This window comes from Camelus dromedarius, chromosome 23, assembly GCF_036321535.1.
Source record: "Camelus dromedarius isolate mCamDro1 chromosome 23, mCamDro1.pat, whole genome shotgun sequence".
Lineage (NCBI taxonomy): Eukaryota > Metazoa > Chordata > Mammalia > Artiodactyla > Camelidae > Camelus > Camelus dromedarius.
The window spans coordinates 23,372,591-23,400,212 of record NC_087458.1 but is presented as its reverse complement, the minus strand read 5'-3'; the positions used below and the strand labels follow the sequence as shown (position 1 = coordinate 23,400,212).

The 27,622-nt window shown below is 36.0% G+C and overlaps 1 protein-coding gene across 3 annotated transcripts in view; it reads right to left on the bottom strand.

Moving 5' to 3' along the window:
- The window catches only part of RASAL2 (RAS protein activator like 2), a 302,791-nt gene extending 275,169 nt beyond the window's left edge, over nucleotides 1–27,622 (bottom strand). For all 3 annotated transcript variants that reach the window (XM_031435709.2, XM_031435711.2, XM_031435712.2), the window contains exon 1: nucleotides 27,034–27,622. In XM_031435709.2, coding sequence (XP_031291569.1) covers nucleotides 27,034–27,235 — 202 coding nt within the window. In that variant the 5' untranslated portion in view covers nucleotides 27,236–27,622. The remainder of the gene's footprint in view (nucleotides 1–27,033) is intronic.

Sequence of the window (27,622 nt, the reverse complement as noted above, 5' to 3'; positions counted from 1 at the left end):
AAAATTGATAGGTACTTCATGTGTTTATAAAATATAATAGGCATTTTCTATATGGGTCAATATTTTGAATTCTGAGGTTTTCAACAGGAAAGAAATTCTTTAAATCACCAAAGAAATCATAAATACCTAAGAAGTGATATAGAAAGAACACTCCATCAGGATCAGAAGGCCTGAGTTGATAAACCTTATATGAAAATGAGAACTGAACTAGATTATCACTCCAAAGTCCTTTCAATTTTGTCTCACAAAATAAAATGTCTCCCAAAGAAAGCAGACATTTTTCACAAAGGTGTTCTATAGCTTTCCACGACATAGCCACCATGGCAATCATTACTCCCTCCCAATTTTTCATATGCCTTAGTAAGCAGGGTAGAGAGGTACTGCTTTCTTCTATCCAGCCCTCTTTTCCGCTAGTCATTCACTGCAAACTTTATTCTTTACAAACAAAGTAACAATGCCAGAATTCAACTGAAGTTATGCACAACTGTCCTGATCAGAGATTGAAGGGGAAATGTGTCTACGGGCTAGGGAAATATATGTAGGAAAAGTCTAGATTTGAGAATAAGCATTGAGTAAAGAAAGACAAATATACTAAAGGCCCTTTATACCAAGATCACTGCTATAGTTTATCTCCAGCCTAAGAATAGCAAAGTTACAAAATGTAATGTTCGTTCCATTTCTTCTGTGTCTTGAGTTTCATTTATATCATTTACATACCAAATAATGTACCCTGGAAATTTTAAAACTCAGAGGAAGCACTATCAAAGGAATCATTTTTACTTACTATTTGTGGATGGAAAAAGTTAATGCTGTTTTTGTTATTCTAAAAGGAAAAAAGAGACTAAGACTTCCTTGTGCCTTTGAATGCTTCCATTTCAGAACAGAAAGCACTTTTTTTATGTTGTCTAATTTTTAAGAGGCTGTAATATCTCATCAAAACTCAAGAATAATTCCAAGTCAAGAGAAAACACTGAACTTAAACATACTTAAATATACTATCATTAAGTACTGGATAATAGTAATTGTTAGAAGGAAAGTTACTTTAAAAACATGAACCACCTTTGCTAAGTCTCTATTTTCAAACTATTCTACCCTCCTATTTATGACACATTCTGGAAATAATAAAATTAATAAAAGAGTAGAATCAACCTATAATCTGTGGGTCACATTATGACTGAGGCAAAAGAAGCTATACACTGAAGGACCAAAGAATGAAAACCAGTCTTAACGTTCTAGCTGCTCTAAGCAGATGTCTGCTTCGCTTGCACTGAAGGCCAGGCCTCAATCAAACCACTGAGTCAGTTTTACTCAGAGTCATGAGGAGGCAGACTACACATGACAGCATGCTGTGTAATGCATGACACACCCTGTTTCTGAGCACAGACCTGAAGTATTACAACAAAGTTAACAAAAGTCATTTACGGGAACTGAATGAATGCAGCTGTTCCCTTCTCTTCCCTCTCCCCATCTTCTTCCATGGACTATGAGCAGCAACTTTCAGAGGGTAGTGCAAATAGAAATCCCTTGGAAAAGCAGGTAGGCTGTAAAATATACTGATTCTTGAAGCTTTCCCACATTTTCATTTAAATTCATTTCAAAAACAAGTAAGAGAATGTTAATCAACTATTCAACATGGATAAAAAAATTTTTTAACAAGCAAACAAAAAATGCACTGCCTAAAAGAATGGTGTTTCTTTCCATCTTATGCACACAGAGGGCACACGCACTGTGCACGGCCCATCTCAGCTGCTCCTTCATATTCTGCAACAGGACTGCCAGAGTCAAGAATTCTGATTCTGCTGTACTATGCCAATCCAGTCAGCTATCTGGACCCATCTTTCTACTTACTGCATTTGTTTACAGCCTACAATCTTTATATATGTTACATCTTTGCATGTATTTTGAGACATGTCACCTTGACTAGACTACAGGTTATTTAAGGGCAGAAACCGTGTCTTCTACTTTGTGGTACAGAGTACAGGTTAACAGGGCAGGCTGTGGAGCCATACTACCTGGGTTCAGATCCAAGCTCCACCAACAGTTCTGTGACCTTGACCAAGATATTTACCTTCCATATACCTCAGTTTTCTTATCTGCAAAATGTGAGTGACAACATATATAGATGTTATAAAAATTACATAAGTAATAAATTCTGAGTGCCTAAAAAGGTGTCTAGCACACAGTAAGCACCATAAGATATTAGTTATTATAATAATCTGTATCTCCTACAATAACTAACACCAAGCCTTGCTCCTTTAGATGTTCAAGTATCTGCTAACTGGCTAAAACAAACAAACAAGCAAACAAACAAAATATATATATATACACACACACAAAATGTATCAGTTGTACAATTTCTCTCATCACCACCATATAACTGATAAACAATGAAGTTACAGTACTGTTCAAGAATGCCTTCTTTAATTCTTCAGGATGTTTTGTGCAATTGGTCTAAAACACAGCATCACATATCCCTATTTTTCAGTCTAGTGCTAGACTACTTTCCGTGCACAATTTTTAATAGCAAACTACTATGATAAAACATTTTAAATACATTGTTATATTTTCTTGTTGTAGTAGGGAGACAGAACTTGACCCAATCCAACACCTTTGTGGCTCCAACTCACAAGACAACATAGTTCCGAAAGACTCAAACTCATGGGAGGTTTGCACAGAATGACTAGTCACAGCAAAACTTTGCACTGGGGGTGAGAGAGATATGAGCAAAAATCATTTGTTTGGTAACAGAACTAGAATTGCAGCTTTTTTACACTAGTGAGTAAGATGATACCAGCAGTAGAGAGGATGCCGATGTGTATGCTAGGAGAGTTTGAGGACGAGGTTAACAAATTACTACTAAAGTACAGAACAGATTCTTCAGTTATTTGTTCTGCATCTGTTTGACAGTCCCAGGTACTAACTATAAGAGAGCAGGAAACCTAGGACAATTCTACTTCAAGCTGGTTAGAATATCACATACATTATCAGAACACAGGAACGTTTATTGCTTTTTTTTTAATAAATAATTTAAGTTCTTAATTTCAAAAGCAAAACAAGATACTAAAATTAGACATTTTTCATAATGTAAAAAAGATAAAAAAAAAACCCTGTGGTATTAAAACTACAATGAGATACCACTTCATACCAAGTAGAAGACTATTATCATAGAAAAAAAGAAGAAGAAAGAAGGGTGTTGGCAAGGATGTGAAGAAACTGAAACCCTTGTGCATTTCTGGTGAGAATACAAAATGGTGCAGTCACTATGGAAGAGTATGATGGTTCCTCAAAAAATTAAACACAAAATTAATATACAATACAATTCTACTTCTGGATAGATACCCAAGTGAATTGAATGCAGGGACTCAAAGACTACCTCAATGTACACCAATGTTCATAGCAGCATTATTCACAATAGCCAAAAGGTGAAGCATCCCAAGTCTCCATTAACAGATGAATGGATAAACAAAATGTGGTATACAATACACTGGAATATTACTCAATTTTAAAAAGGAAGGAAGGACACTGTGATACATGCTACAATATGGATGAACCTTCAAGACACTATGCTAAGTGAAATAAATCAGTCATAAAAGGACAAATATTATATGATTCCACTTATAAGAGGTACCCAGAATAGTCATATTTATAAAGACAGAAAGTAGAACTGTAGTTGCCAGGGCTGAGGGGAGGAAGAATAGGGAATTATTATTTAATGGGTACAGGGTTTCAGTTTGAGAAAATGAGAAGGTTATGAAGATGAATGGTGATAATGGTTGCACAATAAGGTGAATAATTAATGCCACTGAAGTGGACACTTAAAAATGGTTAAGCGGGAGTATATAGCTCAGTAGTAGAGTGTGTGCTTAGCATGCGTGAGGTCCTGGGCTCAATCCTCAGTACCTCATTTTAAAAAAAAAGTAAATAAATAAATAAACCAATTACCTCCCCCCACAACAACAACAAAAAGAATTTTAAAGAAAAGATTTGTAATGACACAACACTGTAAACTGACTATACTTCAATTTAAAAAAAGAAAAAATGGTTAAAATGGCCAATTTTGTGTTCTGGATATTTTACCACTATATGTGTGTGTATCTACTGGTAGGTAGATAAATTGATTGATAGACAGATTACAGAGGGAGACAGAGAGAGAGAGAGAGGAAGAGGACAGTCCCTTAGAAGACAGTTTGGTAGTTTCTTACAAAGTTAAACATACTCTTACCATACGACCCAGCAACCCAATACTCTTAGATATTTGCCCAAGAAAAATAAAAACATATGCCCACACAACCTGCATGCCAATGAATATAGCAGCTTTATTCATAACTGCCAAAAATTGAAAACAAACAAAATATCAACTTGTAAGTGAACAAATAAACTGTGGCACATCCATATACTAGAATACTACTCAGCAATGAAAAGGAATGAAATCTAACACATTAAAAATCTTTAAGTTGGAGAATCTCAATAGCATCAGGCTAAGTTAAAGAAACCAAACATATAAAGCTATACACTCCATGTTTCCATTTACATGACATTCTGGAAAAGGCAAAAGTACAGGGACAGAAATCAGATCAGTGGTTGCCAATGACTGGAAATGGGAAAGGGGACTGATTGTAAAAGAGCACAAGGCAGGTGGGGGTGGATATAGCTCAGTGATAGAATGCCTGCCTAGCATGCACAACAAGGTCCTGGGTTCAATCCCAAGTACTTCCATTAAAAATAAATAAGTAAAAACAAAAGAGCACAAGGCTATCCTCCGGATGATGAAAATATTCTCTATCTTGATTGTGGATGGGAGTTTACATGCCTGTCTCTACGTAGCAAAGTTCAAAGAACTGTATACATAAAAGGGATAAAATTTATTATATGTAAATTATAACTCAGTAAATAACAAAAGCCTGGAGTAGTATGATCAACTTAAACATTTCTGCTTTCATAGTAAGTATTAATTAATAGGTATTCAATATGTAAGACAACAGCTAACCACCGAATTTTGTACTACTGTGTACAAATAGAACAGGTAAAAATCATGCTTCTAGTTTTGTCCTTCAAATTTGCATTTTATTTCTAAAGACAAGGGATTGAGTTCATCATGACAAGACACTAGAATTAACCAAAGGATGAGCAATAAATTGAACTATAGGTTATCATAACATAAGCAGTTCTTTGGGAACTTACAAATCACAGTAACCAGACACAGGCAGCAGTTTCCACCTAGTGTGAACTCAAAAGTGCTCTCCTATATACACAGAACTAGCAAATACCACATAAAACAGGATGATTGTTCATTTCATTGCATGTAAAATTATTTTCAAATGCCTTCTGTTTCTAGTTAAGAAAATTGTTTTCCACCACTTCCGTGCTGAAATAAAATAAACATTAGGTAAAACCTGTGTTATCCACTGTGATTGACCATAAAACTGGGTGAAATTAACAACTGTTGTTTTCTATATCCACAGAAAATGTTGAAGTACTACATTTTCTACACTTTTATGGAAAACTTCATGCCCCGTTATTAGGTTCCTAACTGACCCAAGTTAGTAAGTTTATGTTCATACACATACGATGAGATGCCATCCTAATGCCTTATGGGGAAAAGAGAGCCTGGGGGAGAACTTTTAGATAAGGTAATAGAACAATATAGTTCCAACAATCCTCACCAATCAGTTACTTCAATTTCTCCTGAAATAAAAAGCAAAAATGATCTGCAGTAATATATAATGCTACAGGAATTGCGTAAAATGCTACACATCCGCTGAAGAGGAAGTAAGGTAGAAGGAGGCATTTTGGAACCAGAACTTCCTTAACATACTTTTTCTAATTAACGTTTGGGCATCAGTTCCCCCAGGATATTTCTATGACTGGCTGTTAGGAAGGACCTAAGGAAAGTAGGAGATAATTTCTCAAAGACTGAAACACAACATTCTAAACTCAAGGTTTTTCTCCCTCTGTGGCACTTCCTCAACACTGAATGAAAATGCTGCTACATTAATTAATAGAAACAAGTTTATGGAGAAAGATCCTACAACTAGAAATTTTTTTTAAGCCAACCCACTTTAAAAAAGGTGATCAAAAATTTCCTAAAAAAAACCCCATCAAATCGGCTGATGAAAGCTGGTCATAAAATAAGAGAACCACCCCCCAAGAGGGAAGGGCAATTCTAAAAGAGAGGCTGTTGTCCTCTCGTACTGTGCACATCTAACAGGCTATCATACATAAAATAGAAACAACATATTTTCTTATTAAAGATTTTGCTAAAACTATTGAAAGAAAACTTATGTTTAATTACAGTATCTGCCAAATAAACACCCAGATGAAAGAGTAACCTAACAGCAACATCACGACAATTTACCAGCTACTCATTTACAAAAACACTGGCTTCTTATCCATTGATCTCTTATTGACAAAGAATATGGTCTGTAAACCAAGCTATATTTTAGGATATGGTCTATAAACTGAATCACATTTGAGAAAACCTGTTTCCTTCACACAGGGCTTCTCAACCTAGGCACTACCGACTTCTGAGGCAGGAGAATTCTTTGTGGTAGGGGCCGTCCCGCACACTGTCAAATGCTCAGTAGTACTCTGACCTCCACGCGCTGGGTATCAGTGGCTCCCTTCCCATGTAACAACCAAAATTGTCTCCAGACGTTGCCAAATGTCCCCAGGAAGGCAAACTTGTCCCAGGTTGAGAACCACTACTCTAAGGATCGAACAGCTTTGACAGCATTTCAGACTCTCCTTTCTCTCTACGCATAATTTAATATGAACTACCTCCCTTCCCAATGGTTTTCAAATTTTATACCCAAGGCCCTAGAGGACCCAGGAAACGCCTCAAGAGCACCCATGGGGTGTAACCAAAGCAGATCATACTTTTATTTTCTGGGGTTCTGGATATTTCCTTTGGGCAAAAAAAGCTTGAAAATCCTAACATAGATGAACATAATACCAAATTTCATACAGAATAAGAAACCTCAAGTTTTTTCCCTCCTTCTCTTTTTATATTTTAAATCAGATTGGAAAAACTGACTTGTGAAAGAACACTAGGAGTGAGAGAGTACAATGAAGTGCAGACCAGAAGGCAATTTCAATGCGTTGCGTATCTGTATTTCTTCAGCCCAATAGGAAATGGGAAGTAGCCTTTAAAAGCCTCCCAGTACTTTCTCACGCTTTAACAAATATTCAAAAGCCCTACAATACAAAATTCAAGTCCAAGCTGCATCCCCAGGAAAAACCAATAAATTAAATTAATACTGTAATTATATGTCAGCTTTGTTTTAAAATTCTAAAAATATATTTTTCTCCCCTAGGTGATAAAATTCTTTTTCTCCCCAGATTTATTGAGAAATAATTGACATAAATCACTACATAAGTTTAAGGCAAACAGCATATTTGATTCTTAAATTGAAAATAGATATCTTGCTCTTCCTTGCCTTTAAAGATCTCCTAATTTAATCATCTTGAACAGGAGAGCAATATGTGTAACATGCTGAATTATCTTTAAAAGGAGATCTCAAATTTTATCAAGTTACCTAAGTGCTTGTTAAACATAAATCCTAGGCACAGTTTCCAGAGATTTTGATTGGTGGGAGATGGGAGTAGGAAATGTAGGGGATCTGGACCCGTTAACAAGCATTCCTGGTGATTCATATGTAGATTGCCTGAAGGACTTTTTTTTTTTTTTTTTTTTTTAACGGACATATAGTCGGTTACAATGTGTCAATTTCTGGCACACAGCACAATGTCCGAGGAAGGACTCACTTTTAATAACACTGGTTTACATGCTGAATTTGGTACCAATGTTACATATGTCATGATGAAATTCTAGCAATCTCTAACCAGACTATACCATACTGGGTACTTATTATCACTAGCCTCTAGTCAACTCAACTAAGATCTAAAAATAAAAATAGACTTTAAATAGTATACAATTAAATGCTCTAGAGTAGTGTGAGAGCAAAGAAATGAAAAGTAAATATTACAGATTAATTTTATGATGAATGGCTAGACTATAAAATCTGATAAATCTATATCATTAATTTCTCCTTCATGCAAAAACTACACTTACTGAGGCTATAATTTTATCCCTAAATAAAAAAATAAATAAATAAAACTTCACTGGTCATCAAAATCCTAGCTCTCTGATAAAGGTTTTTCACGCACCACAAACATACTTGCCCCTAACAAATACCAGTCAGTTCACGAATCAGTCGTTTTGATTCACTGTCCTCCTGGATACACATTAAAATGACGGGCTAGAATGCAAACAGACAAATGAATTCTCATGTCACTTTGACATACAATCATTTTTACTGCATTCCTACTACAGTCTTCATTCCAAAGACCTGAAAATATTATTTAAGCAAATGGCCATGTCATTTTCACTTTTTTGGTCATTTTTGACTTAAGCAGAATTAAAGCAGACAGCATCATTCTCTTTTCAACTTAACGTGCCTCCCAAAATACTCAGTTTTTTTCAACTCTGGCATTGAAAAAACATAAAACAGATGAACAATCCCATACTTGTCTATTTCTTCTTATACCATATAAAAATAGGATTGTTAATAAAGTACACTAATGTTTTCACATTTCACCTAATATCCCAAACTCATTCAGTTGAACATTTCATGAGTCTCCGGCTGGTAGTACATTCAGTCATTGACTTTTTTCAGCAGTAACAACAGCAGTCGGCTCCATGGATTCCATGCTCCTTTGAGAAGACTCAGGGTGCCCTTTGTCTTCAAAGTACAGAATACCATAAACAAAAAACGACGCAGTCCTAGAGTCAGGCTTAGCTTTTAAACATCTGTCTCCAAAAGCTTCCAAAGTATCACAAAGACTAAAATCAAAAAATGAAGTGAAGTTAGTGAAAAATGCTAAAGATAAAAAAGCAGGGCTGGGTTTTTTGTTTATTTTAAGCTATGTACAGAGAAACATAAAGCTAAGAGAGATCTAGAGTTTGACAGGAAAGAGTGTAATGACAACAAATCACAAAGAGCAGAACTCCTTGATTTCTGTTAGTAGAAAGTAGAAGTACTGGATTGGAGTTTCTGACTATGCAACTCACAACCTGTTTCAGACTCAGCTTCTTCATTTACAACCCTGTCTATTTCACAAAGTTGCGGTGAGGAACACATAGGAAAATGTCCATCTTATATGCCCAAGAGCTACAAAAATATAAGGTTTAATACATTAGTGAACAAAATATGTTTATTAAAGGAACGTTAAAAGGAAATTAGAAAAAGAAAAAAAATTTACTCACAAAACCCCGAAGGTGATCTGACATGAAGAAAATATTGTACTGATCTTCATAAAGGAGTCAGAGGTGGGTCTCAGAAACCTATCAGTTTAGAAATCTAAATCACTAGTAAGACTGATGATACTCATCTGAAGAAACGTGAAAATGTATAATGAAACAGGAGAGTTTTAAAAACCTGGGGGAAAGGAGGTTACTGGGATCCTGTTCTGATTCCCTTTAATACATTAAAAGAACTTGAAAGAATCGTATTATCATATTCCAAATCTTAATCATGCTTTATTTATAAGATCTTGCTATTTCCTTCACTCAGGGTACATTTTATTCTTTCGTATAAGTAAATCTATTTTAAAATGCAGCTTTACTAGTTACCTGGAAGACACATTTAAGGACTTTTTTTAAACTAAAATATGAAAACATCATACAATGCTTAAACAGAGTAAGTTAGAGTTGAGTTCATCTCAGAAACTGAACCTGATCGAGATGACAGCCCAAAAAGCTATTCGAGTCAAATCATCCAAAACATTACAATGTACAACAGTATGAGTAACTTTAGTACTCAAAGGGCTTCCCGTTAAATCTATTAAAGAAAGTAAAAAAGAGTATTTTTATCTTTGAAAACACAAAATAGTTTCACCCAAGGTCTTCAAAAATATCCTTCAGTATATGGCATGGGTCTGCAAAATTAGAACAATACTTACCTTACCTATCCAAAAGGGCTGTTATAAGATTAGACTGAGACATATTATGTATGAATATGTTTTGAACAATTAAGTCTTACATAAATGTTAGGTATTTTATAACTCTATGATTAGCTCAATTTCAGAATGATAAATTAAATCAATAATTACAAAAATTAACAATCTATTTTGTTAAGAAACATTGAGCAAAAGCATATTTAAATGGGGGGGTGGAGGGTGGGAAGGGATAGACTGGGATTTCAAAATTGTAAAACAGATAAACAAGATTACACTGTATAGCACAGGGAAATATACACAAAATGTTATGATAACTCACAGAGAAAAAAATGTGACAATGAGTGTGTATATGTCCATGAATGACTGAAAAATTGTGCTGAACACTGGAATTTGACACAACATTGTAAAATGATTATAAATCAATAAAAAATGTTAAAAAAAAAAGCATATTTAAATGTAGTTTCTTTTTTAAAAATACGGTAATTTTAATAGCAATTGATGATCTAAAAACAAAATCATGAAAGATCTTTCTACCATTATATTACCCTAGTGAATTTTTCTTGTATAGAAATACCTTAATGTACACAGAGCTTTAATTAACTGAAATAGTATTCCCTCATGGAATCCACACCTTCATAAGGCCATAGTATTAAAGAAATTTTACTGTTAAGTTGTGAAACTACCAAATTCATTGAAGAACATTTCAGTAAAGAAACAGTTACTATTAGCTGTGAGACTATCAAAACAAATAAAACTCCCAATTAGCAGCTTTCAATACAATGAAGGATATAAAACATACACACAAATAAGTAGAATATAACAAGTTAGATGATGAAAAGTTCCACGTTAAGAAATGTGAACATCGTTTAACAGAAGTTCAGAGAAGGAAAAAGTAACGTCTAAGCCATGGGGGAAAGTAGACAAAGTGATGTCAGGAAAGAAGTCATATTTGTGCTAGGTCCTAAAGGATGAAAAGGACTTTGAAATATCCCTAAATAAAATACACACTTTCCTAGAACAAAAATGCTTCCAGTTCTCAGGGGGTGGGGGGACAGGGACTGTATCTCATTAAATAGTACCAATATCCTTTCAGTACTCATTCACCATTGAACTATAAGTTACCTTTTTCCTATAGTCCCCATCCTTCCCCATACCTCAGTGCCCCATATCTAATCCTTTACCAAATCTTATCCACTTTAACCTCCTAAATAATCTCTCAAATCTGTCTACTTCTCTCTTCTCCATCACCACCTCCCTCGTCTGACTTACTGTCATCTCTTGTCCAAACTACAACAATAGCCTTCTGACTGGTCTCCCTGCTCCACACCAATCTATCTTCTACACTGAGAGCAGAGTGTTCTTTTCTAAAGCGATTATACCAGATATATACCACATGTATCCCCTTCCAGACCCCAATCCTTGACACCTGGCTACTTCTCTAGCCTCATCTTACACCATGTGCCTTCTCACTATTTGCAATCCCGCCACCCTGCTCTTTATTCAGAGTTCCTCAAACTTGCCAGGCTCACTAACACCATGATCTCTGCACATGCTACCCTCTTCGTCTAACACTCGCCCTGTCCTATCTCCCTTCACCTAGTTAACTCCTCTCAACCCTTTAGATCTTAGGCACTTCCTCAAGAAAGTCTTCTCTCTTCTCCCAAACTAAGTTAGATCATTTGATTATATACTCTTAGGATACCATGTACTTTCTTATACATTATTTGTTAGAATTGTAATTCTATATTTGTGTTTATTTGCTTAATAATTACCTCTCTGACTAAACTGTAAGCACATTTAGGACAGGGCAAAATAATTCTGCCTTAGGTTAGACCTGCCAACATACATACTTGTTCCTAAGTCAATATGTTTGCTTTTCAGTCAAAATAGCTACAGTGAACCAAGTATAGATGTCACTGCCCGCCTACACAATACAAGTAGTCTGTAAGCCAAATGCAGTCCCCTCACCAGCTCCCCTCCATTCTTGCTTTGCATTGTCTATTTGGCAAAATATACTTTATTTTTTAGCCTAATAATAAGCATGATTTAGTAGCTTAATTGCCTGCCAGTAAGAAGCTTAGGAAGTTTAGTTTAGTCTTAACCTAGAAAAATTGACTTTGCTTGCCAAAAATCAGCACCTTCAGAAAAGGAAAAAAAAGTGTTTCAGTGTTTTATTCAGGTCAAATAAGCATTCCCAACTTCTACTCCACCATTTACAGGAAGAGATGTGCTGTGAAATTTGTAGTCAGGGCTTATGCCATTAACAGTTTGTGGCATATCTGGAGGAATTTAAAGTAGCATATGAAGGTTTTTTTATTGTACTGAGTCAGACGGCTACATGAGTGCCACCAAGGAAATACAGTGACCCCCCCTTGGAGCACTGACTTTAAATAAGCAAAAGGCACTAAGAAACCAAACTTGTCAGGGCTTCAATAGCTCAAGATCATACCTTCCTGAAGAAGTGAAAACACCAGATTTGAAACTGCAGAAAGAAAAAAAGAACACTGCTGTTTTGCTCCAGGATGTTTTGTCATTCAGGACCAAACCAGATATGGGGGTGGGAGGGCTTCCATGATCAGACAAGATAGATAAATGTAAAATGTATCACAACAATAGCACAAAAGCCAGAAAGTGAAATACTTAAGTATTAACGTTATAAAGTTCTTATACTATATCTGAAGAAGCATAACATCACTTTAGGTAGACAATTATAAGTTAAAAGATGTATACTATAAACTATACAGCAATCACTAAAGTAATACAAAATAGAAAGTAGAATCATAAAAAATACACAACTGGGGTGGGGGGCATAGCTCAGTGGTAGAGTACATGCTCAGCATGCACAAGGTCCTGGGTTCAATCCCCAGTACCTCCATAAAGAACAACAACAAAAAATACACAACTAATGCAAAAAGCATTAAAAGAGTAAAAAGAAAGAAAAGTACAGATGTGACAATTAAAACAAACAGTAAGATAGTATATTTAAACCCAATTCAATTTAAACCCAACCAAGCACATTAAATAAATATAATCATGTTAAATATCCCAATGGAAAGACTAGATTAAAAAAAATCAAGACTCAACTATATGTTGCCCACAAGGAACCCACTTTAACTATAAAGAAACAAGTGGGTTAAAAAGTAAAAGGATGGAAAAAGATATTCCATGCTAACACAAATCACAAGAAAGCTGAAGTGGCTTTATTAATAGCAGATAAAATAGATTCCCAAAGAATATCACCAGTGATAAAGAGGACCACTTCATAATGATAAAGTACATAATGATATTATGTCTTCATCAGGAGGGCATAATACACCTAAATGTTTATGCTCCTAATAACAAAGATTCAAAATATATGAAGCAAAACCTGATAGAACTGCAGAGAAAAATAGACAAATTCACTGAAGACTTCAACAAATCTCTCAATAATTGATAGCAAATCAGGAAGAATACAGAAGGATTTGCACAACACTTATTAATCAACTAGACCTAATAGATATTTATAAAAAACTCCACAACAGCAAAATACACATTTGTTTTTAAGTACACGCTATATTCTGGGCCATAAAACAAGTCTCAGTAAATTTAAAAGAATTCAAATCATACAAAGTATATCCTGACCACAAACTAGAAATTAGTAGCAAAGATACCTGGAAAAATTCTCAAATATTTAGAAACTACATAACACACCTCTCTAAAGCCCGTAAGTCAAAGATGGTATCAAAAGGAAAATGAGAAGTTACTTTGAACTGAATGAAACATTCTGCAACACATATTTCAAAACATATCAAATTACACTTCAAATATGCGCAGTTTACTGTATGTCAAATAATTATATCAAATTATTTTTAAGATGTATGAATTGATTAGAATGTAAGACGATAACTCACTTCCCACTGCTATATTGTCCACAGCTCAAAGAATCTCAGATTTCAAAGAACTGCAATCTGTTACTAGGAAAGTTAAATTTTCAGAACTGATTCACACAGTTTACTATGTTTGAATCATGCTTTAAGTTTGAAATACAAAGCTTAGGATATGTTTAAATTATCAACTGTATGTAACATAAGGACAGCCAGATTCAAGAGGAACTAAGATAAAAGCAAACCAGGCCCACTAAGATGCCAGTGTTCCTGGACTTTTAGAAAAGAACATGTGAATTCTATAAATATCCTAAAATGTCTTTTATATGGCCTAGCTCTGATCAACGTTTGAGTTTACCTGGCTCTATGAATGTGGATTCTCTTTTCAGAATTTCTTATCAAAGGCAAAAGGCACATGAACTGTAAATCCTAGAATAAATAAAGCTATGCCCCAGATAAATACAATTCATGGTTCTTATGATTGTGTGGCCTCTTAAATTTCAGTATTCTATCTTGGTCTAACATAAATAATAGGCCTAGAAAGGCATGCTTTTATAAGGTAAAAAACTTTTTATATTTTGTATCACTGCTAAAAATACATAAATTTTAGATAGCTAACAGACTTCATACAACCTTTTTAAAATATAGAAATATTCACACCACTCACCCACATACAGCTTTCTCATGTTGTCTACAGTTAATAAAACTTGGACAACTCTACAAAAATTTTCAATAACATCATGGCATCCAAAGCATATCTAGCACATCAAATGTCATTATAGTGCTATACGAAAACACATAGGTAAACCACAGGTTCAAGGTTCAAATTAACAAACATCACAGTGCGTGTTTTTTATAATAACAGTTTAAAGTTTTTATCTGTGAGAAGCCAAATTATATAGCAGTTAAGAGCACAGACTTGAGAGTGAACTGCCTGAGTTCAAATGTCACACTAGCCACTTACTTGCTGTGTAACTTGGCCAAGTTCCTTGACATCTCTATGCCTCTGATTCCTCATCTATAAAATGAAGATAACAGCATTCACTCATAGTGTAGTTATGAAGATTAAATAAGTTAATAGGCATAAAGCACCTAGAACTGTGCCTGGCTCACGGTAAGTACCCAAGGAGTTTAACATAATTGTTGTTGTTATAATCACGCTTATGATTGTCACTGTTATTAGAATTAAGATTACTATATAGGATAATTAACACTTACCACTGATAATTTGAAAAATACAAACATATCTACCAAGAATTAACATAGAAGTAGCACTTGAATAGGCATTTCTCCAAAGAATATACACAAATGGCCAATAAGCACATGAAAAGATGCTTACATCACTCATCATGAAGGAAAAAAAAAATCAAAACAACAATGAACTATCACTTCATACCAGCTAGGATGGTTTTAATAAAAAAGAATAAAAAATAGCAAGTGTGGGCAAGGATGGGGAGAAACTGGAACTCTTGTGCATTGTTGGTAGGAATGTAAAAAGATGTAGATGCTGTGGGAAAGTTTTGGCAGCTTCTTAAAACTGGGTATAGACAGTGGTGAGGGTTACAGAACATTGTGAATGTATTTAATGTCACTGGATTGTATGCTTATAAATGGTTAAAATGAAATCTGGTATGTTAGAAAAACATAAAAATGCTATTGTGAATAGCTTATGATGTATTTTAACACAAATACATTAAACTGGAAATAGTAACTATGAACTTAGATAAGAGATGGGGTAATTCTTCCCAGAAAAATACTGGATTGGAACCAAGATTCCAACCTTACTCAGATTCTAATATAACTTCACCAAGAATCTTTAAATCATTAACTTTACAACATTACTTACACATAAAATGGAGAAAAGATTTATCATGTTTAATAAATTTGTTGAAAGAAAAAAATACAGGGGATTTTGATATCATAGAAAAAAAGCAACTTTGTAAAAACATATCATTTTATATAATATGCTCACAGGTAAATGGAATAACTACTAGTTACATAAGGAAACATTATCATTACTAGTTAAGCTACAGGTAAAGAAAGATTACTGGCCAATAGGCATCAAAAGGTAATGTGACCATCTGTCAAAGTATGACAAGGTGTATATGAAAAACAAATAATGTGCAAATAACTAAACATTTCCTCTTAAACTCATGTAGTATGTGCTTGAAAAAGAATGTCTTAGTAAATATAAAATAAAATGTTTAAAAATCTTTAAATAAATACATAAATATAAAATAAAATTTAATAGCTCAAGTGGTAGAGTGCATGCTTAGCATGCACAAGGTCCTGGGTTCAATCCCCAGTACCTCCTCAAAAAATAAATAAACAAATAGACCTAATTACCTCCCCCCAAAAAATAAATAGAAAATAAAATAAATCTTAAAAAAAAAAAAAGAATGACTTAGGACTTTCTGACCTGAACAAAACAGAAAGAAATATGGCCATATCAAATCCTTTAGAGTATTTTTCTGTTTCAATAGGAATCACATGATACTGTTCTCTCTTAACCATGTTACCAAACAAGATTCAAAAATTAGCATATAAATCTTCATTTCTGTGAAAATGAAAACTACTATGAAGTCTTTATGAAGCCAGAAAATACTAAAAGTAGAGGCATTTTTTTAGATTTGAGCCATGTCTTTTGTTAGTTGGTAGCTACTGTACCGGGCATCTTTTTCACAGTCTGTTCGTTGATACAGGCTGATCACCAACTACCGGACAAAATTGACCCATTTCAAAACAGGAACACGCACTAGGAAGGCCTTGGGCTTCCTCACTCAGGGATATTCTTGAAATTCACAAATACACAGAAAATTATATAGAGTCAAGCGTAAGGAACTCATGGGAGCCAGATACTTACATATAACATCCTGCCCAAATTTAAATCAAACAAAATTTCCTACAAACTTCCACAATATTAACTGGATACGGGATTCTTCATTTCACTCTCAAACTGCTCTATATCATTAAAAGGTAAACTACTTTGCTTCGTTCTACCTTTGCTCCTATTACACGCTAAACAAACAGCTAGTGGATAAAAGAAAATCTGGTATGATTCCAACTTTATAGCATTCTGGAAAGGGCAAAATTATGGAGGCAGTAAAAATATTAATGGTTTCCAGAGGTTAGCAGGTAGGGGGTAGGTAGAAATGAACAGACAGAGCACAGAGGATTTTTAGGACAGTGAAAATGCTCTGTATGATATCATAATGATGGATACATGTCATTAGACATTTATCCAAACCCACAGAATGAACAACACCAAGAGTAAACCCTAATGTAGACTTTGGGTGAAAATGATGTGTTAACGTAGGTTCATCAATTGTAATAAATATGCCACACTGGTCGGGGCTGTTCATGACGGGGAAGCTATGCATCTGTGGAAATAGAGGGTATGCGGGAAAATCTCTGATATCTTCTGCTCATTTTGCTGTGAAACTAAATCTGCTCTGAAAAAAATAAATCCTTTAAAAAAAAAAAAGAATATTTGGTTAACCAGTTAATGATCTATATAAACTGTTCTTCAATCCAATTCCTACTCCTGACCTTTTCTTCTGAAGATTTGAAACTACTTTTGTCGCTAATATTAGTTCTTGTCGCCATTCCTTGAAACTGGCTTTGTTTGACATTATAAAATTCCTTAGAACATACCTAAATGAATCCCATGCTAAAAACTCAGCAATAACACAGTGCTATAATATATATAAGGTATACACCTCAGTCATCCATCCAGTTAAAACTAAATGAACCTATATTCCAATCATGGATGTCAATTCCTTCTTAATACTATGAGAAACAAAAGGCAGAAGGAAGACACAAACAGCTGAGATGAAAACCACTATGTTCTTAGAGTATCTATAACATTACGTATCTGTGTCAGGTTACTTCAGTTAGAGAGTCTAACAGCATGATCCTGGACTTGACCTTCAGCACACCAACTGCTTTGACTCTTAAACTCATATCCTTCCCTCATTCACTTGGAAATATGCCATTTATTAAAAGGAGTACCACCGGGGGGAAAACTCAGTCTTATAAATATTAGAATTCTGAGCACATTTAATATGTACCAAAGAATGTTTAAGGCACTACATGAAATCTATGTAAACATACTTCAATATGCTGACAGTAGCAATACAGAAGTGGGACTTAAAATTATGAGCCATACTTTCATATACTTGTGGCAGGAACTGCTTTCCAGGAAGGTCACACAAATTTGGCACTAAGTCTCAGGTCTTTAAAAACATACTCTTCAAGGAATTCAACCTAAGGAGTTCAATTCAAAGACTTGTCTACAAAGAGAATTAGTAGACTGCTAATATAAAATTTTTGAAAAATGTTAATGTCTAAAATAGGATAATAGTTAAATAAGTTATGTTAAATTAGTCATTAACAAATCATATTTTCATATTATAAAGCCTCAGTAATAAAGCAGTGTGATAATGGCACATGAATATAGACAGACAACAATAACACAGTAGAAAATCTTGAAATAAACCAAATTGTATATGACAATCTAGTAAAGCATAAAGGAGTCGTCTTAAATCAGTGTGGGGAAGAAAAAAATGAATTATTCAACAAATGGTGTTAGGACAAGTGGAAAGTCGTCTTTCTAAAAATGAAATTGTATCCTTATCTCAAACCGTATGCCAGGATGAATTCCAAATGGATCAAAGATTTATATGTAAAAAATGAAAACAAATAAGTACTAGACAAACCATGGGAGAATTCTTTTATAACTTCAGAACAGGAAAAGCCACTCTAACTATGACATAAAACCAAAAAGCCCTAAAGATTGATACATTCAACTGTATAAAAATAATTTCCTCACAGAGGAAAAGAAAAACAAACAAAAGACACATGAAAATACTGGCAACTCACAGCAGTCAAAGGGCTCTTAACATACTAAGAGTTTCTACAAATTACTAAGAAAAAGATCCAACAACCCAATAAAAATAGGCAAAAGATATATTCAGTCACAGAAAAGGATATATTTAAATGGCTCTGTAAAATATTCAATTACATTTAATGTAAGAGAGATGAAAAACCAAAATTAAAACAGCCTTTTTTTTATAGTTCCCTCTGCTATATAGTATAAAATTGTTATTTATCTATTTTATATGTAGTAGTCAGTATCTGCAAATTTCAAACTCCCAATTTATTCCTTCCCACCCTCTTCCCCTTCTCTGTTACCATAAGTTTCTTTTCTATGAAAACTGAGACTATTTTTTTACCTTTTAGATTGTCACTTTAAAAAATTGATAATTCTCTATGTAAGCAGAAATGTGCACTTTCATACATTGCTGGGGAAATGTAAATAGGTACAATTCCTAAGAAGAGCAATTTGGGAATATCTTTCAAAATTACAAAAAAACGCTATCTTTGATCTAGCAATTCTATGAATTTTTCTTACAGATATACCGACACACGACCACAATGGCTTATATTCAAGATTATTCACTGCACTATTGCTTGTACCAGCAAAACTTGGGGACTGGTTAAATAAATTATGATTCATCCAGGCATTATGCAGCCATAAAAAGAATGAGGAACTGCTTTACAAATGGACAGGAAAATATATCCAAGATATATTAATAAGTGTATGTGGAGGGGGGATGTGAGGGAGGAATAACACAAGGTGCAGATCAATTTCTATAATGGGTTACCATTTCTGTAAAAAAGGAGAAAAAAAGCACATACACAGTAAAAACTATGATGCTGTCAACTCAGATACAAAGCAATTAACAACTGGCTCCAGACCCTCGAACTCCCAACCAACTTCCTTTGTGGGTTTGTTCCAGTCATTTCATTAATGTTGCAATAAACACGACTCTGCTTTAAACTAAATTTCTTGGATCCCACTCTTTGCAGAGTTTTTAATCTATCTATCTATCTGTTTCTATATGCATGGAATAGGTATGGAAGGAAACATAAGAATTTCGAACATTGATTGATTATGTGGAGGGGACAGTGATGGCCTTCCAGGTGGCATGTGAGGAGTAGGGAGGAGGGGTGAGAGAGACCTCATGGCATATCCTTTTATACTGTTTGAATTCTGAAAGAAGGAAATGTATTACCTATTTTTAAATTAAATTTAAAAATAAAAACATTTGAAAATATTTTCAAAAACATAACTAAATAAACTGTTAGAAAAAGGCAGGATATAAAATAGATGTAGTATGATACCAATATGTACAATCAAGTATACCAGTACACAGGAAAGATTTGGAATAAAATACAGTAAAATAATAAAAGAAGAAGTATTTCTGGGAAGTGGAATTATGGGTGATTTTCATTGTCCTTGGCTTTTCCCGTAATTCAAATTCTGTAAGCATGGATTATATTTATATTTAGGAAATAGTATTAAATTTTTAATGATATGAATCAGATTGCTTGGAAATTAAAGGGAAGGTAGAAAGTTACTAGGTATTATCCAGGGTTCTAAGGATCATAAATGAAACATTCAAATTTCCTTAAAAGATCACTCCAGTCACAGAATAAAGAATTTAGGAAAACAGAGGTGAAAAAGATCTAACCTGATCTCTAGGCTACCTCTTACAGATCAGTAGGAGATTATCTTCATCCTCCTACTTTCGGGATGTTTTGACCATTTTTGTTTTCTGTTACCTAGGTAATAGTACTTTCAGTATTTCCCTTAAATACTGTGAAACTAACAATCTGCTATTTCTCACTGACCTACAGTTTTGAAAGGCCATCTCCCGGAGGGAAAGCAGTCATATCCAGAAGTTAAAACAGGAGGCTGAGGAATTTATCTGAGGTTAGAAGTTCTAATCCTGACAAACTGTGGAATTTGTCTACAGTTTTGGGAATAAGCTAAACTTCCTGAGCCAGTTTCCTTAATGAAGAAACTTAAAGGATTATTTTGAAAAATATTTAGGAGTATCAACTTTAAAGTTCCGTTTTAACTTTTCACAATATGCTTCTGGATTTTGGTTTTTTTGCCTATGTTAGAATTTTTCCTCTCTAAATTTTCACTCTCCCAAACACTATCTGCTAGTATTACCAATCTCTTAGACTCAGGAGTGGGGTAGGGGGTACCTCTAGAAAGCCTGCTGAAAATGACACAACGTGAACAGAACGTGAGCCATGCTGAAGACAATTTATGGAGAAGTAAGAATGCAATCAGGATCTAAACTGGACAATGCAAAAATCGTTGCATTAACTAATTAATGTAACCAACACTTGGTAAGGGAAGGTACAACTCAGACTCCTAACATCTGAATCCTGCTGGCAGAGATAAAGAAGAGGGTAACTTCTAAGTCACAGTCCAGCAAAAGAAGTTTTCTCATGCTTTCAAGGACTCAACTTTTATTTCTTTTGTTTACAATACACCCACTAACACCATTTCTCTGGGCCTCGGGAAAGTCTTTTCTTCCCTACTATTTACGTATCAGGTACTTCTTGATGGCTGCTGTCCCACTAGAAAACCAGCTGCATTAAATTTGTAAAGGGCTCTCTACCAACAGGTCTTGAGAAGCACTTGATAGCCTTTGGGAAGAAAGGTGTTTTTACAAACATCAGAGAGCAGTCATCCCTTTGCCAGGGCCAGGTGAAGCAGTTTCAGTGGTGCCCTCAGCACACTTCAAACTCCTCCTCCTGGTTAACAAGACCAAACACCTCTCCAGCTACTTAAAAGTTATTCCAATAGGGAGGGACAAGGGAGCAGACAGCTGAATTTTTTCTGGATTAACTCAGTCATTAGTTGAACGCTTTTTTGTGGTTCACCTACTTAAAAGGTGATCAAATCACTTTGTGCCACTGAAGAGAGCAACTGCAAAGAACAATTACATAAACCCTCCGCTTCAACTCACCTCATCCTTCTAATAAAACAAAGCATTAGAAACCACTGCCCTGCCACCATTTCCTCAGTAATCTCAGTAAAACCTACCTTGTCATGTGAATCCATTTTCTTTTCCTTAGCAAATCAGAAAAATGTATTTCATTCAATATAATAGGACACAACTGTACATCATTTTTCAAAGTGTATGCACTGAACCTCAATATCTGAAAATGATAAAGGCAATCCTTATAAACATGCTATTCTCAGGTAAAAGGGGGCATTCTAAAACTTCGTATTATTTACATCAGAGAAGTTGTACATATCCTCAGTTCCATACCTGCAATTCCTAAATCCAAAAAGCTCTGAAAACCCTTTTTTCATAACTTCTCTAGCAGTAAAATCAGACCTGCACAGGCATCCTGCTATTTATAGTCCTACACCATACTCCATGTGAATGTCCATTTGTTTAATTGCAGAAATATTAACATGACTGATTCCTGGATGTTGCTCTAGACACCACTAGGGGGTTTACGTCGCTGTATATATACCATATTTTCTAAAATCAAAAGTTTTGAATTCTGAAACACTCTAGTCCAAATGGTTTTGGAAAAGAGATTGTAGATGTATAGTTCCTATCCTTCAAAAATATTTTCATTCTTTGAAATGAAATAGCATAAGCCAACATGACAGAGGGTTGGAAACTACTAAGATGTTGTAAAGGAAACTGTCCACCATCTGTAACATTAATGGAACACACAATTTAAATGAGATACACAAGTTTTCCTTCAGAGGAAGGAAAAAGGAAGCCATTTGGAATCAACATAATTTAAAATAAACAGTATATGCCTAGACCTTCTTAGAAGTTCTCTCCAATTTCAGTGTAGAAGTGTCTGCTCCTACTGTGTGTAAAATGTATTTGAGATCATGGGAAATTAATATGCCAACACTCAAAGTCAATGCCCCATCGTAAGTATGGAACTCAAGCTTAAGATTAGAAGAATTTCTAAACTACTAATACTCATTTGTAAAAGTTCTATTAACAGTATTTGAGGAAATTAAAACACTTATGTAACACAAACATGTTTTGGGATATACTGAGCACACATTCACTGATTTTCTTCTGGCAATCAATTAGCTAGAGCACGTGAAACTTTCAGTCTTGGTCGAGCAATATCATTTATCGACATATTAACATGAAACAGGAGTCATGGGGTGCATACTTATGACATGTAAGAATGAGTGATATGCTAAAAATATTCAAATTTCATTATGTTAAGAACATTCTGTATAAGATCAATGACTTAGTCACATCTAATCCATACTGGACCAAAATGAAACAACTTCCTGGACTCATAACTGGTTGCAACATTTTAAGTAAGCACAGAGACATATTCTCTAAAAATGCAATGAAATGTACCTCATCCTTTGTTTTAATTCGTGAAGCATAAGCAGTATTATTTACTACAACCAGGTAAGACTTCTGCCCCCATCAACTCATATCCAGTTCATGAGAAATTCTTACCAAATTCCCACTGCCACATTTCTAGAATTATATGGTATTGGATGCAGTATGATTAATTCCCTTTTTCTTCTGCTTGCTGAAATAGCACCAGCCTTCAGAAATTTTCCAGCAGGTCACTATCAATAAACAATGACCTATACATTAGCTTAATGGTAGGCAATAATGTTGATGTTATTTATTTTATTAACTGAGTATTTTATATAAGTCCTGCTGATACTATCAAAATTAAAAACAATACGGTTTCTTGGTGGTCACTTCAAAAGCCATCCAAGAGCCCATCTGTGCGGATACTTGCAGACCTGTTGTACTGAAGGGTGCAGAGCTTCAGTGCAGGCACTGCTAGAGGCTGGGATCTTTCATCTCCCCCAAACAGTGTCCTGCACTCACCGTCCATTCATGGTAAAGTAGTTAATTTTAATGTCCTCATTGTTTACCACAAAGCACAGACAGTGAGGCTGGCTTCACCGCTCCCGTTTCCTTTTGCTGGGCTGCTGAGCTTTTTCAGCCAATTGACTTCTCTTTGAGGCTATAAATATCTGAAAAATGTTCTGCATTTGATGCTCTTGGATTCTGCATCCATATTTAGCTGTTTGTGGCATGCCTTTGTTTAAGCGACTCTACCACCCATACAGTCAGTCAGGTTGAGATCTGGATAGTCAAAGGACAGACAGATCAACATTCAACAGTTTCTAAAAGCAAGGTATTAATCTGCTGGACACGGTGACAATGAAAGGAGTGGCAAGATAGGAATACAGAGATAAACAAAACACGCAGGCTCCCTGGTGTCAGAAATGTTATAGTCTTAATGGGCATGCACGCAACTTATAATAATACTGCAATAAAACAAATGAGACATTTTACAACTAAAAGAAAAGTAAGGACAGCACAGCATAACTGTTTTCTCTTAGCTATGTCTCAGAGATATGCATTTGTTTGTGTTCTAAATATAGTCTACCTATTATAAAGCTCTGAGCATATTCCAAAAAAGTTTTCCAGTCACGACAATACAAAAACTCTGGATATAGGTATTATCCACCAAGGAGCCGACCTGTCAGCAGCAAACTCAGAACAGTGCCCATTCTTCACATTTTGTAAGGCAAACTAATAAGATATTGTTTCTAAAAGCTTTCTGTTAAGATATTTGGGGGTAGAAGAGTAGTTCTGTTCTTGTTGCTGTCTGCATACTGATGAGCTCGACCTGAGATCCCCATCCCGACCTTCCCATCTTGTGAAAACATTCCAAACAAATATACATCTGCCCTCAACATTCCTTCCTTCAAAACTCAGTTCACTGACCTTTTGATAACAGTGACCCTCAGAATCCCGACAGTCACGATTTAAATGCATTAAAGGCTTGCTGGATGCCGGAGCCCAAAAGTCAGGCTGGAACTGGGAGGCCAAGTTGGAGGTCAAAATAATAGGGCAGGCCATGGAATTAGACAACTCTAAAGCTAAAATGTACCACAGATACCAATTACTCCAGATTCCACATTTTATGTAGAAACCTAGACCCAGGGACTTAAAATTACTTACCCAAAGTTAGACAACAATTTGTGGCAAAGTCAGAATGAAAACCCAGGTTCTCAACCCCCAGCTGCAAACTCAAGACTAGTTTCTGGATTTCTCTGAAGAAAAAAAAAATTAGACTACATTCATCAAAGTCTCTTTCAATTGTGTAAAAGACCCATGATGTTCCAAAACAATCAGGATTTTGAACACACAAAACAAACAAAAAAACCAAAATGAACCAATGTTTTCCAAATTGATTTTCTACATTCTGTTTTTACTTCAAAGCTTTTCAAAGAATTATACAATAGGCAACTTAAAAACTAGCTAAGGACACAGAAAAGCCAAGAGTCATTCAAATAGTTCTGGAATATTTACATCAAACTAAAGACAATAAAGTAGTATCCAGGATGAGCTGCCTCAGAGGAAGGAAAGCAGCAGTACTGAACAGTAAATAAAAACAACTCCTGGTTCATTGATAGAGAAGACAAAAAAGTTACAAGGCAGTGGAAAGTCTACAAATTGGCTCTGAAATGTACACTATGTAGTGTGCGTGAGAGAGAATATATATATATATATAGGTATGTATATACATGTATATATTTAAGAATACACACACACACACACAAACACACACACTCACAAACCTAGCCATAGGAAGGGACTACAAAAACAAGTACATAGTTTTATGGATTGCATGCAAAGAACATAGTTAACACTAGGTCTAGAAAACCCAGACAGAATAGTTTCGGACACTGAAATATTGAGTTATCATATACACATATTCTTGCAGTAACAAGGCCCTATCTCTAACTTCATACAAAAAATAATATGCCGAATAAGTGCATAAGGGTAAGAAGAGGGAGAGAACAGGAAAAAGTTGTAACCACAATGTACCCCAATTCAAGCTCATATTCCGATTCTCATCAACCTTTGCTATAAATTATCTGCTAAATGGCATTAGCAGGTGGGTGGAAAATCAGGCACTAAAGTTTTTAATCTGCTGAGAATGAACTGGGTTACCTTGTATCATCTCCCACTTCTTTGCTTTAATTCTTTCAGCTAATTAAAATAACATCAAGCAACATTCATAAACATCCAGCAAAATACAAAGTGCTATACACATAAATCCTTAAGAATTGGTTATAAAATAGCTGGATGTCTAGAACTGCAAGAACCATTAAATGATTATTTAATCCAATCCACTCATTTTACAGACGAGGAATCAGGGATCAGAAAAGTGACCTGATCTGCTCCAAATCACATAGCTATTTAGTGGCAGAACTAAGACAAAAACTCAGATCCCTGGACTCTTAGTTCTATGATCTTTCTGATAGTGATGGGCTTTTAAAGTTTTGAAATCTCCAGGACAACAACTTCGAAGTCATGGTCACTCTCGAATGGTAAACATATACCGTGTTCAGAAGAATAGAAAAAAAACAAACATGTAAGGTAGTTGATCACTACAGGCTTAAATGCACATGTCTGCAGGATAACAACTTAACATTGTGTTTGACCCCAGGTGCTTCAAATCTGCCATCTTATACTCGGCCACATTACTAATGTCTTTTGCATTCCTGTAAGCTAAGTGATAAACACCTTGACGTTTCAATATTTTGGAAGTCATAGCTCAGTCCTGAATGCCAGGCTGTAAATCCTTGGGCTATGAGTTTTCAAAACCAGCATGGTTTTAATGCTGCCACAAGGCTCACCCTAATAGAATCTCATCATTCAGTTTTAATTAAAGAGGTGGTTGCTAGGAATGCAGAAAGGGAAAGTTTTAGTGTGTTCATCACTTTTTAACTTGCTGAGTAGCAACCCAGTCACTTTACAAAGAGCATCAGAAACAATAGTGCAATCTGAAACAATCCACACCCCTTGGACTAAGTGCTTACCTTTGGAGAGTGAGGTTCAGAAAGAGGTTATAGAATTAGATTGTTCTCACCAAACAAATACTTCCGATTTTTACTTTATTATCTTATCCTCTGCTAAGCTTTTTCATAATACCTTGGTTTCCAGCCTTGCCTCACTCAAGAGAAAGAAATGAAATCTCATTCACTTGATTTCACGGTGTGTTCTTGAAGGTCGGCTGACACTTAGCCTCGAAGTAACCACCTGAGAATTTCCTGCATAGCCCAACCCCACCTTAAACTTACTGCAGGTACCCGAAAAGGTCCCAAAACCATACTCAGTCACATCTCTCTACCCAAGTACCATTCTGGAGAAACTTGTCAGAAACGCACCCAGAACAAAAAAAAATTGATGTGGGAAACGGACCCAGGATGGATGGAGACTGAGAACGGGACTGAGACCAGGAAAGGAATTTCAGCCTGAGCAAAGAAAGATAAGAAACACCAGCCTCTAAGACGGCCTTTAGTCCTTACCGTACACTCGGACCCAGCTCTGCTGCTGGCACACGGACTCCAGAAGGATCCGATCCAACATGCCACCGGCCACGGCCCCACTGACTGGGACAACCGCGTCCAGTTCCTCCGGGGGGAGCGGGGAGTCGGACTCCAGTCCCGGGAACATCTCCGGCCAGGACAGCGCCTCTGCGGCTCCTCCGGTCGACAAGGAGAGCTCCATGGTGCCCCGGAGGGACAAGGCGGCGGCGGCGGGGCGGGCGCGCGACTCCGCGCCCTGCCTGCGGGAAGGGGAGGAGGAGAGCGCAGCAGCGGGGGCAAGGACCCGCGCGGCAGCCGGCGCGGACGCGGCTCACCTCCTTCCCCGCCGCCCACTGCCCGCCGCTCGGGCGCTGCAGCCCACCTGCAGCCGGCGGGCGGGACCCAGGCCGGGAGGCGGATCCAGCGTGGCCCCGGGCGGGGGTGGGTCCGGGCTCAGGTGTGGGTCCCTCCCGGGAGGGGACGGAGAAGAACCCGGGAGGGGCGGCTCGCTCGCCGGCCCCCTCGGTGCCGCCTTCCTTTGCCCCCGCCGGCGTCCCCTGCGGTCCGAAAGGGCCGGGGCCGGGGATGG